Source organism: Sarcophilus harrisii, chromosome 5, assembly GCF_902635505.1.
Source record: "Sarcophilus harrisii chromosome 5, mSarHar1.11, whole genome shotgun sequence".
In the NCBI taxonomy this organism is placed as follows: Eukaryota; Metazoa; Chordata; class Mammalia; order Dasyuromorphia; family Dasyuridae; genus Sarcophilus; species Sarcophilus harrisii.
In genome coordinates, this window is record NC_045430.1 from 158,018,277 (window position 1) to 158,037,519 (window position 19,243).

At 34.1% G+C, this 19,243-nt stretch overlaps 1 protein-coding gene across 1 annotated transcript in view; it reads left to right on the plus strand.

Annotated features, from left to right (window-relative positions):
- The window catches only part of LOC111721113, a 73,069-nt gene that overhangs the window by 34,704 nt on the left and 19,122 nt on the right, over positions 1-19,243 (plus strand). The window contains exons 7-8 of the mRNA XM_031938832.1: positions 65-147; positions 14,288-14,373. Of these exons, the coding sequence (XP_031794692.1) occupies positions 65-147; positions 14,288-14,373 (169 nt within the window). The remainder of the gene's footprint in view (positions 1-64; positions 148-14,287; positions 14,374-19,243) is intronic.

The window sequence follows — 19,243 nt, forward strand, 5'->3', positions numbered from 1 at the left end:
AAATCTCTAATGGAACCATCTAATAGAGAAATTGCTGGAATTTCTTTTCTTTTTTTTTAAATAGGCTTATAAAATATGCCAGAAGAGCAAGCTTTTCTTGGATGTAACCAACTTTAAGAATCCTAAAATGGCAGAGTTCTTCGAAAAGTAAGTATTGAAACATCTGAGAAGTTTCCAAATAGCAAAAGAATCGATATTCGTTTTTTTCATTTGAGAGGCAGATTTTTCCCTTCCATTAGACAATATTAATTTTAAAAAGGGATTCTCTTACTCCTACTTACTTATTGTACAATCTATAAGAAAAGGAACAAGTACATTAAGACTCTGCCTCTATCTTCTTTTCTGTCGCTGTAGCCATTGGGCAAACTCCATGGTCATTTGATAAAACTCATCCTATTAAATGTGCTATTAAAAACCTACATTAAAACCACCTGTGAACTTTCCTGAGATCCCCCAAAATAAACATTTGATCATTATCATTCTGAGATTACCAACAATTTTTCTTCTGTGGGACTTAAAACTACAAATTTTAATATGTACATAAATATTAATAATATAAATGGTCAAAAAACAAGTGACTCTTTTCATATAGCAAGAAAAAAAGACAATAGATGGTCACTCCACAGGATTGATTGGTTTTTCTGATGGGAAAGTAATTAGAGGAAGGCATCTAGTACATTAAGTGAATTGTCTGTGGAGAATGTATAGGAAAACATAAAAATCAAAACAGATAAAAAGGGATGGAGTTGTGACCTATGTCAGTAAAGAGATTCCTCATAAAACAATGATCTTTCAAAATTATCAAAGTAAAGGAGCTTGAAGGACTTTTCATAATTGGAAGGGAAGAATTAAGCCCACTATTAGGTACCAAGCTTGAAATAAATGAACCATTAAAAAAGAGAGAGAGAGAGAGAGAACTTTCCAGACTCAGAGAAGACAGAAAAAATTAAATACTTTGTTATTCTTTCCAAGCATGATATAATTGACTAGAAAGTGTTTTCTATTAGGCTACTTTAAAAAATTATATTGAGTCATTCACTTTTTTTTTTTTTTTTACTATCCTTAGGTTTTATCCCTCACCTCTTTCCCTGATGAACAATTTTTATTTCATCAAAAATGTGTATTCCTTTAAATGTGTGTAAGTGCATGGGGGCATGTATGGAGGCTTAGGCATGTGGTATTAGACCTAAGCTTTTACTAGTCTAGGAAACTAGGTGAGGAAATGTTCTCTACCAATACAGCTCTTTTGTAATTTAGCGCCTTAGACAGTTCCCTGAGGTACTGAGGGGTTAAGTGGTCACAAAGCTATTCTGGGTCAGAGATGACACTTTATCATAGGTCTTCTTGATTCTAAGTTATCTATCAGCTATGCCATATTCTGCCCCATTGTCATATGCACATACATACATACATACAAACGCACATGTATTACAAAATCTCTGTCAGCATGATCTAATTAACTGAACAGGACAATATTCAAATAAGTATGTGCTACAGGTTCTTTTTGTGATTAAGAAAAGTGGGAGAACAGGTACAATTGTATTTTGATTTTGTTTGTTTGGTTTTTGTAAACAGATTTTTTTTAAGATTTTAGTTTAATATGATACTAAGTTTTTGCATACTTCTCCTGAATAGTAAAGAGAGCAACATAAGTATTTGATGACAAAATTGAATGCTATTGTAGGAATAGGGATTTTTAACCCAACTTATTACTAGAATTACTCTAAACACTTAGCCAAAAGAAAAGATTCCTTCAGTTATGGAAACTATAAAATCCCTCAGTGAATTGAACAGCTGTCTTTTCTTTGATCTTGCTTTTGATTTCTCTATTACTCTTTGAAATGGATGCTAAATGCCTAAATTATCATGTATATATGTGTAGGGTATCAACATAAATGATGCATCCTAAAACTGTTAAAAATGCATTTTGACCCAAATAGATTTTTCCATGAGAGAAAGCAAACTACAATATTTTCTTTGTGCATATTTAGGTACTAATATTCTGTTAATAGGGAGTGAAAAAAAATCTAAATTTCACTTCTTTAATAAGCAAGTTTCTCATTTCTGCCAGTGAACCTTATTTTTCCTTTATACCACATTTTGTTTTACTTTGAGAAAAAAAGTTTAGTTTTATCCTAAAAATTTTTTCCGAGGATATGAAAATGTTCATTTTCTCTGGATTGGTCTTTATCAGATAGGCTTGGGACTGAAATGGGCTCGGTACCAACATTTTTAGATGCAGATTAGTGGTACAGTGAAAGTAGAAAGATGTTCTCTCCATCTGGCTTTTTTTTTTCTTTGCATCTCTTGGAGAGAAGATATAAAAATTGGCTAGCATTTGACCACTGGAACATAATATTTTCTTCAATCAGTCAGTCAATAAGCATTTATAAAATGTTGGGTGTTAAATGCTGGATATATAAAGAGAGACAAAAGACAGTCCTTGACCTCATGGAGTTCACAATTTAATTAGGGAGAAAACAAGCAGACAAATATATACCAACAAGTCACCCAGAAGATCATTAGGAAGTCAGAGAGGGAAAGCACTAGAATTAAGAATGATTGTAAAAGGCTTCGTGCAGAAGGTAGAATTTTAATTGAGTGGGAACTTGAAATGAGCCAAAGAAGCCAGGAGGCAGAGGAGGAGAGAGAACATTCTAAGCCATTGGGAAATCAGAAAATGCCCAGGACTGAGAGATGTAATGTTTTGTCTGTGGAACAGCAAGATGGCCATTGTCATTGGGATGGGTGTGACAAGGGTCATAAAGTGTGAGAAGACTGAAAAAGTAAGGAAAGCTAGATTATGAAGGACTTTGAATGCCAGAGGATTTTGTATCTGAATCCTGGAAGTGAAAGGAATCCACTGAAGTTTACTAAGTATGATTTGGGGGGGGGGGGGGGGGGGGGGGGGGGGGGGGGGGGGGGGGAGGAGGATGTAACATGGCCAGACCTATACTTTAGGAAATCACTTTGGTATCTGACTGGAAAATGTATTGGAGTGGAGAGACTTGTCACAGATAAATCTACCAGTTGGTTGTTAAAATAGTCAAGGCATTAAATGATGAGACACATGTACCAGGAAAATGGTAATATCAGAGAAGAAAGGGGAGACTATCAATGATATGAGGATGAAATTGATAAGTCTTGACAACAAATTGTATATGAGGGATGAGAGATAGCAAGGAAGCAAGGATGAGACCTAATGAGAGAGTCTGGGGGACTGGGAGGATGGTGTTACTCTCAACAGAAATTGAGAAGTTTGGAAAGCAGAAAGATTTAGTGTTGGGGAGGAATAATTAGTTCAGTTTCAAACATGTTTAAGATGTTTACTAGACACTGAGTTTGAGAAGTCTGAAAGGCTATGAGAAATATGAGACTGGAGGTCAGCAAAAACTTTAATGAAAAAGATAGATTTGAGAATCATAAGTCTAGAGATGATAAGAAGTAAATGCATGGGATCTGATGGGATTACCAAATGAAGGAATAAAGAGAGAAGAGGGCTCAGGACAGAGCCTTATGGAATACCTACAATTGGTGGGTTTGAATTGGATGAAGATCCGTTAAAATTGACTGAGAAGGAGTGCTCAGATAGGTAGGAGGCGAACCAAGAGTCAGTGATACCCTGAAACCTAAAGAGAAGAGAGGAACAAGGAGAAGATGATGACTGACAGCAATCATAGGCTCCAGAAAGTTCAAACAGAATGAGGATTAAGAAAAGATCACTGATTTGTAATTTTGAGATCACTGGTAACTTTGGAGAGAAGAATTTTGGTGAAATAATGAAATTGAAAGCTGGATTGTAGGGGATTAAGGAAAAAGGAAGGAGAGGGAGAGGAGGCACCTTTACAAAGAATTTAGTCAAAGGGCAGAAGAGATATAGGATATAATAGGGATAGAAGGGTCAGTAAGGGTTTTTGTGCGACTGAGGGAGTTATTGGGCGTATTTATAAGTAGTAGAGAAGGAGCCAAGGGACAAGATAAGAAGAGATCAAAGATAAGTGATAAGGTAGGGATGGCAGAAGGTACAATCTGTTGAAATAGATGGAATGGAATAGGATCATTTGTGCAGGTAGAGAGGTTTACCTTGAAAAAGAGAAGGGTCATATCTCTGTGCAAGATAAGGATGAAAAAGGAGATAGTGGCAGAAGGCACCTAAGTGATATGAATATGAACTAAGGAAGAGGAAAGAAAAGGAATCTCATAGTCAACAACCTCAATTTTTTTCACTAAAATATACAGTAAGAGAGGAAAGAGAGAGTCGTGGGTGGTTTAAGGAGGCATAAAAAGATTTGAAAGAACCACTGCAGAGAATAGTATAATAAATTGATAAGGGAGATATAGCAGGATTACCTAGCAGCAATAAGGACTTAATTGAGGTTATTATAACAGAAATTTGAAGTGGCTTTACTCAAAATGATTGCACAATTTTCTCTACCTTGATGTACTATCACTTGTGCAGGAATGAAGGCAGCAAACATAGTATAAGGCTGAGGTTTTGCAAGGGTGCAATATGGTATAAAAGATCTGGGGACTAAAGAGAAGAAGGCAGTATAGAATTGCACTGGTTCATCAAGAAGTCAAGATGGTAAAAGGAGAATATCATGGCTAGTGCAGAGATGATGGCCTGGGAGAAAACTGAGAATTTAGGGGATCTGTGATCACAGTATGGACAGATTAGGGTTTGGTAGAGGAGTGCTGAGGGAGAGGTGGAAAGTGAATACATTATGATCAAAAAAGACATTTCAGAATTCTTCAGCATGAAGGTGGTATATTTGTGGGGGGTACCAAGATCAAGATCTTTGTATGTGATTGGAGTGGGGTGGAAGATTGAGTCATGGAAAGTAAATTGGTTTAGGCACTAAGTGATTAGGGTGTTTGAGGGTCTCTGTCTCTGCATATGTGTGTATTCATACATACATACATACACATATATACATACATACATATATGTGTATATATATCCCCAAATATGAATGCAGGAGTTGGGGAAGAGAGAGAAAGATTGTGGACCAGGTATGGAATTCGTTGAGGAAGGAAAGAGAATATCCTGGAGGTCAGTAGACAATATCTACTAGGATTTTAATTGAGTGGAAAATGTGGAATATATACATATATAAGTGGACCTTAAGGTAAAAAAGCTTACTGAGTGGTAGAAGTAGGGGGATAACCAGGAAATGGTGATAGGGAGCGAGGAATGTCTAAGTCCCCATCTTGACCAGTGTAACAAAGGGAAGGAGTGGAAGTACAGCTAGTGCTAGAAAGGGGGGCTGAAGTCTTGATGATTACTAGAAGATGGAAGGAGTGGGAGAAAAAAGATAAAAGATGAAGGAAAGTTCATTGACTATGGAACAGTCATTCCAGAGGGCACAGTATAAAGGATGGCTAGCATTTGATTGGAACGTTAGAATAGGAGAAGTGAAGGATATAAGGAATAAGAAATCAGGTGGTGATGTATGGGTCATGGGGGCTAAACGGTGGTTTGCAGGAGGTTAGAATCACTAGGATATGTAAGGGTATGGCCAGATCCGTGGAAGGTGTCGCTCCTCTTTCAGAGGATGAAGCACAAGATAAAGTCAGCTGGCCAGCACCATCAGATGGGACACTCCTGTTTTGGTCCTTGTTGCTCCTCTCCTCTTCTTCCCTCAAAAGGATGGATATTAGATCAACCAGAAGGAGTTGGAAATTGAGCCTGTGGAACATAAGATGGCATGACCCCATTTGGAGTTTTCTTAGGAAAGATACAGTGATTTGCCATTTCCTTCTCATTTTACAGATAAGGAAACTGAGGCAAAATGGATGAAGTGACTTTCAGCCCAGGTCATAGAACTAGTAAGTGTCTGAGGAGAGATTTGAACTCAGGCCTTTCTGATTTGAGACCCAGTACAATATCCATATGCACATGGATCTATATCATATTGTTTGCCTTCTCAAGGAGGAATGAGGGAAAGAAGGGAGAGAATTTTGAACTCAAAATTATTTTTTTAAAAAAAGATATTTTTGTTTACATGTAATTGAGAAAAATTTTTAAATGTAAATGTTAAAAATGTAAGTTAGAATTAAATCATGGAAGACTTTGAATATGGACTAGTGAGTTGATTTTAGGGAGTGGTGGGCCATCTTGAAAATTTCTGAGCAAGATTGGAATAGTCCAAATTTTAGTGAGAGGTAATGAGGGCCTAAATTTGACCAGTGTCAGTGGGAATGAAAAGGAAGGAATAAAAACAAAGATATGGTAGAGATGGAATCCACAGAGTTTAGTGAACCATGGTGGTTTATACCAGGTATTTTTGGATTCTGAGTCAGAAGTTGGCAGGGACTCTACATTGTAATTTTGATAGATTTTTTTGGGAGGGTTTGACCACATTGATTTGGGATGAATTAGCTCTGGTCAATAAGCTGTACTTTTCTACAATGTGTTTTCATTCTGATTATGCCCAGCCTTGTGGCAGACAATCCAGGATCACTGTGAGCCTGCAAGAGCTACAAGAACAGCAAAAGCAGCTTAAGGAACAAAAGCAGTTTTAAGACCCATTTTTCAGACTTATCAACACCTATTCCTAAAGTAGTTCCATTCCACCAGGAAAAAAATCCACAAATTGGCTTGTCAACAACTCCAGGCAATGAAGAAACAAGATTTCTTTGCTTTCCTTCCATCCCCTGACTGTTGTTACGTTCATCCATCTTTTCTAACCATTAAAATTGAATTCCAGGGATGTAAAGACTGTGGATCTCAGCTACAATGAGCTCAACAGCTTGGTGTTTGTACATGGACGATGATAAGTTTGAACTATTGATCTGGAGTTAAAATCCTTGCATGTACTTGTGGATGACCCTATAATGCATTTAGGGTTAGTGGTTCTAGAGATCTGTTGGCTATTGCAGCACATTTGTGAGACTTGGGGAAGTCACATTCCATTATTGGACTTCTAGAAGCATTGTGTAAACTAACCATGATGCCTCTAGCTGTAAGTGCCATCCAGAGCTTTCATCAGAGCTTGCTTTCTGGTATCAAGTTGTTGCAGTATGTTTAGTATAGTCAAGGCAGAAAAGCTGACTCCACATAGAACATTTGATGGTATAATTGATCTATTTCTAGGAGCCCCTGTGCTGAAATTCAGATCTACTGATGGTCAATCCAAGAAGGGTAGGCAGCCCTGTCAGAGACAGTGAAGGTGTATTATCTGATTCTCTCCTATTCCTCTTGGAATTATTCATCAAAAAGAATAGTAAATAGCAGAGACTTTACTCTGACTAAAAGAAGATTGTTTAATACTATCATTCTTCAAAACTGGTATATGCTTTTCTATAGACATGATTTTATGGACCAATTGACAGAATTGACAAAAATTACCAAATTAGACATCAAGAAGAAGGTAGAACTCCATCTGGTTCTAAAAGGAAGGCATTAGAGTTGGCCTTCCATATCCATTTAGAGCTGTTACTAATATTAGCTTATGCTATTTAACTTATGCAATGGCCTTGGAAATATTTGAGAAGATAAATTTCTTGTTTTAAGATTTATGGGAAAGATTATTTTTAAGGAAAACAAACTTTTTAAAATAAATCATGAAGAAGGGTTTAAAAGAATATAGAAAGAAAAAAGAAGGAAGGAAGGAAGGAAGGAAGGAAGGAAGGAAGGAAGGAAGGAAGGAAGGAAGGAAGGAAGGAAAACATAATAAATTGTTCTTTTCTTAAATGAGGGAAAGAGAAAAGGGACAGGGAAGCAGAAACAGATTATACCAAATATAGTGCACTCATGCTGAACATACACATCTGTTACCACCCTTTATTAAGCAACAGTGGGAAATAGAAAGAAGGAAAAGTATAAGAAAATAGGATGGAAGGAAATTACAGTGGTCATAACTGAATGTGAATGGAATGAACTCACTCATAAGACGGAAGGTGATAGAATGAATTAGAAACCAGAATTCAGCAAAATATTGTTATTACAAAAATACATTTGAAACAAATATAGACATAGAAATAAGGGACTGAGGCTGTATTTATTATACTTCAGTTCAAGTAAAACAGGCAGGGGTAACAGTCATGATCTCAAATAAGGCAGTAGCAAAAACAGTTTTAATTAAAAGAGATAAGGAAACTACATTTGGTTGAATTATATAAATCTGAATTAAGACACCAAATTGACATAAATACTAAAGGTATGTGTCAGACGGCTAGCATCTACATACTTAAAAAAAAAAAGTTAAATGGTGCATAGGGAGTCACCTTGGACTCCTTGCTATTTTTTTCTCCCACAAATACATATATCCAATATGTTGCTAACACCTGTGGATTTCACCTTTTGATTTCATCATCTTCTCTTGAATACTACTGCTCTCTTCTGACATAGCCATCACTCCAATGCAGGTCTTTATTGCCTCTTGCTTGCAATATTGCAATAACTTGCTGATGTGTCTGCTTGTCTTTTGAGAACTATTTACTCATAAGCTCTGCAAACTCTTATCTATTTGGGAATGGGTTTTGTTTGAAGTTGCTCCCTAACTGTTATTTCCTGACCAGTTTTTTATTTTGACTTTAAACAGACTTTTTATTCTTATACCAAATCCATTCATTTCCTTGCTGTTTGTCAAGTCACTATTGTATAATGATCTGCCATTTATTCTTGGCCCTTAACATACTGACTACTGTGAAAGAATGCCATAAAAAGGTTATAGCTGCCACAATGTCTCCTTTGCCCTGTCTCAGCACAAATCCTATTCTCTGGTCAGTAGTTGCCTGTTCCTCTATTCTTAGGATTTCTGTGTCTGTCTCTGTGTCTGTTGATAGTGCTACTTTCTTTGGACAATAAGTCTAGCTGGAGAACAAACAAAATATTTTTATCATATTTTTTCCTCTGGGGCTGAAATCACTCTTTTGGCACTTGAGTTTTTGATGAGAACACTGACCAAACTAACCAAACACTGAAAAGATTTCCTTATCTCTAGCTTATTCTCCTATCTCCCAAACAGCTGGCTTTCATTGAACACTGATTTCTTCTATTTTCAATCCAAACTCTAGGTCAAAAAGTTGGTTAAAAAAAAAAAAAACTAGAAATTTGACAATGTTGAAGGCAATGCGTGATATTAAGGCAAAGGCTATCTTTTCTCCTATTTTATATTGCCTACTAAGTTCAAGGAGTCTTTTGTGTCTACATATATTGCCAGCAGCCACAGAGATCCAAGACTTATTCTTTGAGTTCAGAGTGGTGCCGGGTTCTGATATTCTGCTGAAGCTTTGACAGAGAATGACCTTTCCGAAGTTCTACAGCTCCAAGAAATATCCCTTTTAAAGTGTCAGGGGATAACTGGTTTCCACATAGCATTTAGGCAAATTGCCTGGGGGGAGAGAAAGAGAGTCCAATTCCCCATGGTCCTCTATCAAAAGGAGAACTCAAAAAAGATGAAGAATCTCTAAATTCCTTAAAGAGATCCCTATGGTAGTTTCAATTCAGAGAAGTTTAGCAACTGCAATATATAAATAAGGTTCAACATGAAGCTATAAATTAAATTCAAATTTTAATAAAAATCTAACCCTTAAGTTTAGAAATCCTGCCTAAAAAATAAGTTTTCCATATTACTGAAAACATATACACATATACACCTATATAAATATACATATACACTTACATACATGCATGCAATGAAGTTTCTTTTCTGGGAGATTGGATAGGGAGCAGGAAAATAAATGTTAGGAGAAAGAAGGAAACAAAGCATTATTGGAAATGTTTTGGTCTTTTGTAGTTTTTCTGTTTAATTAGATTGTATTACTTTTTAGAAAGCCCTAAAGGTGCTTTGGGATCTGTGAAATTTAGACACAGCTCCCCAAAGGTTACATATGAAGATAAGTCTACTTAATAAAGGTGAAGTTCTTTGAATTCCTTAGAAGAGAGGTATTGTGTAAATTCATCATACCCTCCTCATTCTGGGCATATTTGCATATCTGCATAGAAAAGTCACAATCATGTTTTTCCCTTATCCAATTAATTTTTTATCTGGATTACTGGTGGTAGAAGATTTTAAAGCATTCAGTTTCACTAACTTTGCTACAGAACAGAAAATAAAACACCAAGCAATTTAACTAGAAGAAAATATCAAAGGAAATGAAACCAGATTTGCAATTACCTAAAAAGGAATCTGTTCAACAATTTGCTTCTTTCATACAAGTTTTATTTTACATTCTCCAATTAACAGTGTACCATTTTCAGTCCAGAAATTAAAAATTGTAAATCTCTGATTATACTCATCTTGTTAAATTGGATTTCAGTTAAAAATAAAATTACCAGACTTTCCATGTAAAGTAAAAATGCCATGCTGTTGGGTTTTCTCTGCACATCAATTATATTTTTGGCAGTATTATCACTAATTGATATTTTCTGAATGCCCAAAATGTTCTGGTCATTATCTAGTGTATACAAAAGTCAGGATCCTTGATTTCTAAATGAAGTATGCATATCTTAATCCTAATATGAATATAATTCCTACTATGAAGACAACTCTTTAATTATCATCACCTTATCTCCCCTCACCATCCAAAGGCCCCTTATGTAGTCAATCCTAACTCTCTACTTTCATATTTTGGTTGCTTTCAAAACATAAACCCAGATTAATATGGTGTTTGAGGGCAAGGGGCCCTTAAGCTTTTTCTTTGCACACTTTGGAAATAGTGATGGAATCATAAGCTTAATATTTGTTAAATTGAATTGTCTGGCTATAGCAGTGTTGTGCAACTAGGTGACGCTGCAGTGGATAGAAGCCCGGCCTTGATAGGGACTTATGTGCTTTGAGTTAAAGTCTAATCTCAGTTATGTGCTCCCTGGACAAATCATTTCCCCTGTTTGTGTCAGTTTCCTCATCTAAAAAATAATCTGGAGAAGGAAATGGCAAACCATGGCATTATCTTTGCCAACAAAACACCAAATGGGGTCATGAAGAGTTGGACATGAATGAATAGCAGTAACCTATAGCCCTATAGAGCAAGCAAAAAACCCTAATCCATACCAGTAAAAATTATAAATACTGAGAGAGGACTACAGTTCTACTTTTCTTTCCTTATGTTCTTATAAATACTTCCTTTTAAACCTAATTACTATCTCCCTGTTCATTAATTTACTATATGCCCAAGGCATCAACCAAACAGGGGGGGTTAAAGGTAAGGCATAAATACTTGTCTGAAAAATCTGATTCTCCCTTTTACAGATAGAATGAAGGAGCTTCTTTAAGTACAGATTTGAGCACAGAGAACAGAGTATCAGAAATACTTTATCATACGGAGGCAGATAGGTGACACAATGGATAGAATGCTACAACTTTCCCTTCATGCCTTTCCTGTTACCTTCTTGAGAAGTCAAGCAGTTAAAATTTTTTTTTTAAATTTAGAAGAAAAAACAAATCACTTGACCCCAATTGCCTCAGAAAAAAAAAAAAAGGCAGAAGGAGAAGTCAACCAGTTGATATAGAATATACATCTGAAGTCATTCAAAATTTATTTCATATTTGCCTTGTTGAAAAAGAAAACAGAGAAAAAACAGACACGAAAAATAAAGTTTAAAAATTATGCTTCAGTCTGCAGTCAGACTCCATCAGTTCTTTCTTTGAAGATGAATAGCATTTTTTTCATCACAAATTCTTTAGAATTATCTTAGATAACCGTATTGCTAAGAATAGCGAAGTCATTCACAGATCCTCATCATGAAATGTTGCAGAATACTGAATATTGAAATGTACAATATTCTCATTGTTCTGCTCACTTCACTTTGTATCAGTTCATATAGGTCTTTCCAGATTGAAAGCATCCTGCTCATCTTTCTTCTAGCACAATATTTCATCATATACTATGCAATTAATTTGTTACTTTTTTTTTTAGTAACATGCTCAATTCAATGATCTGTTCTTTCTCTATTCTGTTGATAAAGGCATTTAGAGATAATAATTTTATCCTAAGGATTGTTTTGGCTGCATTCCAAAAATTTTGGTGTGTTGTCTTATTGTTGTCATCCTATCTAATTAAATTTATTATTGTTTATATGATTTCTGGTTTTTTTTCTTTTAAACACTACATACTTAGATTCTAGTTTTTAATTCACTCTGCTATTTACTTCTGTGAATAGATGAGTGAGTTCTTTCCATTCCCATTCCCAATTATGATTACACTGTATTTTCCTTCATTCTATTTTTTCTCTGGCTTTCTCTCTCTCTCCCCCTCCTCCTCTTTCCCTCCTCTTTCTCTCCCCCTGTGTCTCTCTGTCTTTCTGTCATCTCTCTCTCTTCCCTCCCTCCTACACCTCTTCCAGAATATGTTTGGCTTTTGACTACTGCTTCACTTAGTTCGCCCTCCATTTTTCCCTCTTTGAATTAATTCAAAGGCACTAAGGTTTGAACATTGCCACCGCCCCAATGCCATCTTCCCCACCACTGTAAAAGTTCCTCCCTGTTTTTCTCTTTTATATGAGATTTATGATATATGATTTGTAAATAGAAGATTCAAATTTCCCTCATTCTAACTCTGTCTTATCCCTTCTCCCGGTACATCCTTCTTTCTTACCTCTTAAGTATTTTTTTTAAATCATCCTGTCATAGTCAACTCCAACCTGAGCCCTCTGTCTATATATACTCCTTTTAACTGTCCTAATAATAATAAAGTTCTTAGGAGTTACAAGTATCATCTTTCCACATAAAGTAAACAGCTTAACCTTATTGAAAACCTTATGACTTTTCCATATTTTTTTTGTTGCTCACTTCTTAACAACTTTTTAAAATTGCATATTTGGTTATATTATTAATTCTCCTTGACTACAATATATTCTCTTCTAAATTCGTCATAAAGTCTTAAAGGGAAAAGAGAAGGTCAACAAATAATGTAATATGGAAATAGTGAAACTGAAGTTCAGGAAATCTGTGAAAAAGAATCATAGATATAAAATACAGGACTTCTCTCTTAGTATAATTTAATGTAGTAAAGTTTAAAACCTGATCATTTGCTGTAGAGGGCCAGAACTCTTGAGAAGTATACTTGAAATAAGGTATAATAATAATAATAACTCATTGGAATTGATGCAATAATGGTTCTCTAGTTCACATATATACTTCGTACTTAATATGGTGATGTAATGTTTCTCTAGTTCACACATATTCAGTATGCTGTAATGACGTAATTGTACTAAGGTATATAAGGGCTGAGAAGGCCTGGAAATGAGACATTTTATCTTTGACCATCCTGGTGGCTCTCCTGCCTCCTCCACTAAGATCAAGAACTTGGGCTGATCCCAAGATCCTCCAGAAAGCTAGCCCAGACATTACAATTTGCAAAAGGAATTCCTATATAAATAACTTTCTCTTACTGTACTCTTTTCACCATGATCAGAGATTATAGTTTAGAGTACCTTCTACTTAGAATTATTCACTTTAACAAATCATTAGGTCCAAAGCTTTGGGATTATTTATCTTTGTATTTTCTTTAGCACCTAAGATGTTGTACCTGCCCTCAATTAACTTAGGAATGTATTCTAGTGGGAGAAATAAGGTATGTACACAAATAATTGTAGTACAAAATAGATTTGTGAATAGGATATTCAAACCACTTCTTATGACTGGAGGAGAAGATAAGATCTAGCCTGGGTAGAATCAGGTAGAATCTGTACAGTTAGATTGAAAAATTCTCAAGAGTTTTAGATTGAAGAATTCTCAAGAGTTAAGGGAGAGAATTCTAGGCCTAATAGAATATAAATTCCCTGAGGGTAGGAACAATCTCATTTTTGCTTTTATATCTCTATTATCTAGTACAGTGCCTAATAAGTAATAGATGCTGAGTAGATATTGCATTATTTTGGGAATTTTGCTGAAAAAATTATGTTAATTGAATGAATAAGTCGTTCATTCTGGCTAGAACCTATGGGTATATGACAGGGATTTAGTGAGAGATAAATATAGAGAGGCTTGAATCCCAAACCAAAGAGATTTTGCTTTATTCCTTAGAATAAAATCAATGGAACTTTGATCTAGAATAATAGATTTAGAGCCAGAGGAATGAGTTCATCTAATTCAACTTCATAATCTTATAGGTGAGGAAAAAAGAGGCAAAATTTGAATCCATGTTTTCTGGTCTATGACTCTTTCCCCCAAACCTACACTCTCTCAGTGAAAGATTTTTAAACAGTAGTGTTATTATGAATAACATTTTATTCTTTTGGATAGGAGAAAAGTACATGGAATTAAGATGTAAAATGATTTTTAAAAATCATTTTAGAAGGTTAAAAAAGCAGATATTCTTTCTTGTCTATTTTGTACAGATTTCTATGGTCCCTCAATGTTCCTCACACTGTGACATCACTGAATCTATTGGAAGGATATTCACCCTATTTCTCAAACTTACCATGTATGTATGCTTCTCAAGGTTGGAAATAGATACTAAGTAGAGAGCAAGCTCAAGTGTGGAAAATTAAGAAAGAAGGAAATTAACAATATTGTTATGATTAATAATGCCAAGAATAATTGGAAGAAATCAATCAAATCAAGTTTAGATTATGATTCTATGCCCCATTCATTTAAATGGTTGTTCATTAGAAAAATCAGACAAGCTAGTATATGAACAAAACAATTAGCTAATTGGTTAAATTTCTCACTTTTTCTAAACTGTTGTTTTGGTGTTATATAAACACAACCTGTAATGAAAACTGCAAAGTTATGAATAGTAATAATAAAGCAAACATTAGATGGGGAAGGGAAGAATTTATTTTAGAACTCATCTCTGGAAACTGTTTGAATAACCTTTTTTTTTCCCCCATGTCTCGTTTCTATGATTGCCATGACTATAAAATTCACTAAACTAAAGATACTGAAAATCCATTTTCAATTTACAAGCATACCAACTAGATTATTAAACTACCCTGGTCATAGTCTATTTGTTCATTTGTTTCTAAATTAAAATTCTTTACTATGCAAAATTCATCTTTAATGGTTCTTAATTAAATTTGAGAGATTTTAAGTAACAGAATTTATTTAGCCTATGGCTTTGTAGAATGGACAATGGCATAATTTTTTTCTTTTTCTGAGATGCATATAAACTTTATGTATTATCTTCACTGGTGGGAAGAGTAGATATCTGGTCAATTTGCCATTAGCAAAAGATAAAAAAACTTTTCTCAACATTTCTAATGACAACACTGTTGAGCAACAGCTAATGTAATCAAATATCAGCAATTTAGAAGAACATAATGGCAATCCTCTGAGTGTAAATATTTTTAAAGAAAATTTTATTTGCCTACAGGGCTAATATGCATGACTTTCTAATACGTAGAGAGAGTACTATATGTGGAGTCAAGAGAAATCTATATTCAAACTATAACTTTGACTGTACAAGCCCAAGGAATCTATAGGCATAATGCAGTTCAGGTATTGTAAGAACCATTAGTTTTTCTAAGCTCTACAACCTCAAACTTAGCTTAGTCATCACCTCAGAAGTACACACAGGAGGAACTAGAAGAAAACATGTGAATAGATCCATGCAAATCCAACACTTCTTGGAAAACAATTCAAAGAAAATATCTGGCTAATGAAAGAAGTTAGTAACACAATTTTTTTTAATATAATGAACAACATGTTATAGTATTACTATTCTACCAATATCCAGCCTGGCAAATGATGGAAAGTAATTTAAAAATCAAGCTAAAAAAGATGGAATGAAATACAAGAAGAGTTTTTGAATATTTTGAATACAAAGTATTTTGGTATATTGTATGTTTGTACATAATAGTTAAAACAACAAAATAGTTTAAAATCTAGATTGTCTACCATTTTGAATACAGGAGTTATGATTTTAACTGGGAAATTTACATTGACTCTCAAAGCTGGAGAAAGAGGCTGGCACATGAAAAGGGTTAAAACATGGGGCTCAGGGCTTGCTGTTACTATTAGGGAGTTCAGAAGTCAGATTTGAATGTTCTGTTAAAGGAAGAGATCAGGGGAAGACATGTTTTCCTTATAGTTATTTAATCCATCCATGAATACTGATTCCCATCCTGGCCAAATTGTTCACATAGATTAATGATACAGGCACTTTCCTTTTTGGATGTTATAGTGTCATCTTAGTATATATAGCTAACGTTTAACTAAAAAAAAAATCTAGAAGATGGGAGAAATATGATAACATTCACTTTGAGTAAATTGGTTTCCAAAAAGATCAATTAAAATTATTATTTCATAACTCTCTTAGTGCATATAAGAAAGTAAAGAAGATACATCTAAGCATGGGGTACAGTGGAAAGAACATTGGTGAAGACATAGGTTCAAATCTTTACTATTTATTGTTTATGTGGCCTTCAGCAAAAAAACATTTTTAATCCTCAATTCTCTCACCTGTAAAATGAGGAGAGGTAGACCTTTGTCCTCAAAGATTCCTTCTAGTTTTAAATCTATGATCCATTATCTCTGTGCTTCATTTGAATGTCCTGTTTAACCTTTTACTTGATCAACAGAAACTATCTTGTGGAAAAATTAGCTAGTTCCAAGATTAATTTTCTTTTTGCATTTAAATTTTATCTTTTTTTCTCAATTAAGTATAAAGAAAAATTAACATTCATATTTTCTTATTTTTTCTCTCAACAGTATTTTATTTTTCTAAAAACACATAGATAGTTCAAACATTCATTTTGCTAAAATTTTTAAGTTCCAAATTTTTTCTTTCTTCCTCCTTTATCTCCCCCTCTTCAAAACAGCAAGCAACCTTATGTAGGTTAAAAATGTGCAATCCTTTAAATATATTTCCATATTTTTCATGTTGCACAGAAAAAAATCAGATCAAAAAGAAAAAAAAAACACAAGAAAGAAAAAGCAAACAACAAAAAAGGTGAAAAAACCATGCTTCAATACATATTCAGTCTCCCAAATAGTTGTGGATGTGGATGGCATTTTCCATCCCAAGTTTATTGGAATTTAGCATTCATTTAAAAAAAAAATGAGTTCCATATTTTTCCTTTTTTTTCTTGTCCCCTCTGTGAGAAGGCAAGCAGTATGATATAGATTAAACATTTGAAGATATACAAGATAGCTCCATATTATCCATGTTACAAAAAAAAAAGCAGAGCAATAAAAAGAAAAAAATAATAAAGTGATGCTTTTGATCTGCATTCAGATTCCATTAGTTCTTTCTCTGGAGATTAGTACCATTTTCCCTCATTAGTACTTCAGAATTATCTCAGTGTTATGAAAAATGCTAAGTCATTCACAGCTGACCATTATACTAATATTGCTGTTACTATGTACAATGTTCTCCTGGTTCTGCTCACTTCACTTTGTTTCAGTTCATGTAACTTTTGCCAGGTTTTTCTAAGAGCATGCTATGCTGTTCATCATTTCTTTTAGAATAATATTTCATCACAATCACATAAAACCACAACTTTTTCAGTTACTCTTTAATTGATGGACATCCCCTCAATTTCCAATTCTTTGTTACCACAAAATTTTATATATACAAATTTTATAATTTTATATATACAAATCTTTTTCATTTTTCTTTGATTCTTGGGATAGTATTGCTGGGTCAAGGGATATGCAAGTTTTATGTCTTTTCCAGGAGTTCCAAATTTCTCTCTAGAATGGTTGGATCAAGTCACAATTTCTACCAATAATGTCAATATTTTTCCATATCTCCTCTAACATTTATCATTTTCCTTTTCTGTTATATCTGATAGGTATAAGGTGGTACCTCAGAATCTTTTTAATCTGTGTTTCTATGATCATAGTGATTTAAAGCATTTTATATGACTATAAGTAGCTTTGATTTCTTCTGAAAAATGTCTGCTCATATCCTTTGATCATTTATCAATCAAAGAATGACTTATATTCCTAAAGATTTGATTCAGTTTTCTACATATTTGAGAAATGAGGCCTTTATCAAAGAAATTTGCTAGAAAAGTCTTTTCCCAGTTTTCTGCTTTTTTTCTAATCTTATCTATTTATTTGTGCAAAACCTTTTTAATTAGATGTGATTAAAATGATCCATTTTATCTCCAACATTATTTTTTAAAAATCTCCATAGTTGTGATTTTATAAGTGGAAGGATATAGACCACTTGCAATTTTATAATTTAACAGTTTTAAAGAGTTACCTCATAATGGGGCTCCATTTGCAATTCTATAATTTAACAATTTTAGAGAGTTACTTCATCATTGGGGCTTTAAAGTGATATTTGCCTTTAGCCATATATCTAGTTTGCGTCACAGACTGCATTTGAACCTACATCTCTCTTACTTAAGGTCCACTTTTTTGCCTTATTCATATGCATTTGTTTCTGTTTTACCAGAGGAATTTCTTTTTCTATGATAGAGGTCTATGATGGCAATGGACATCTTCCCCATCCTCAACATACATATACAGCCAGATCCTTTGACTTTACTTTATCTTTTATAATGATGTACCTATTGTTTTCTGCCCTAATTAATGTAAGCTCCTTGAGAGCAGGAACTTGCTTATTTCTGTACCTAGCACATAATATTTATCAATTGCTTCTTTAGTGAATGAATGAAAGGTCATAAAGTGTTAGACCTTCAGCTCTAGAATACAATTTTATGATCCATCTCAGCTAAAGGATAAAACAATGATATCATTCACATGCTGAAGATATAAAATATATTGATATTGCTCTGTAACTCTTCCTTAGTATTCAGCAGGGATGCAGGACTGGAATGATATATAAAATACTAGTAGAGAAACCTTTAAGTACTTTTGCCCAAAGCTAGTTAAGTCTACAGTTTATTAATGAGAAGCACCCTAGTTGGGGCTTGAGGTAATAATGTTGAAAAAAAAAGACATATATGCATATATATTTACACTTATATTTGTGTGGCATATATGTGTGTATGTTTTATATATGTATTATATACCCATAGGGTTATTCCTAGAAACCTGAGAACAATTATTGGTCTGGTCAACTCAGCCTGTGAATGTAGCACAAGTTGAGTGTGACACAGAGAAAGTGTTACATTTACACTTACCTATTAATTAGCATTGTCTGACCTGTTACAATGTTCATTCCCTGAAGATCTCAATTACTTTCCCTTCCCCTACTTTCTTTGTGTTCCAAATGCTTAGGAAAATATTTGGTATGTAGTATATACTCAATAAATGCTTGTAAATTGATTACAGAATAGTAATAATAATAGTAATAGTCTTTAAATAGTAATAGTAAATAGTAAATACCAACAGTCTTTAAAAACTCTCATATTTACATTCACCAGTCTCCCCCAATG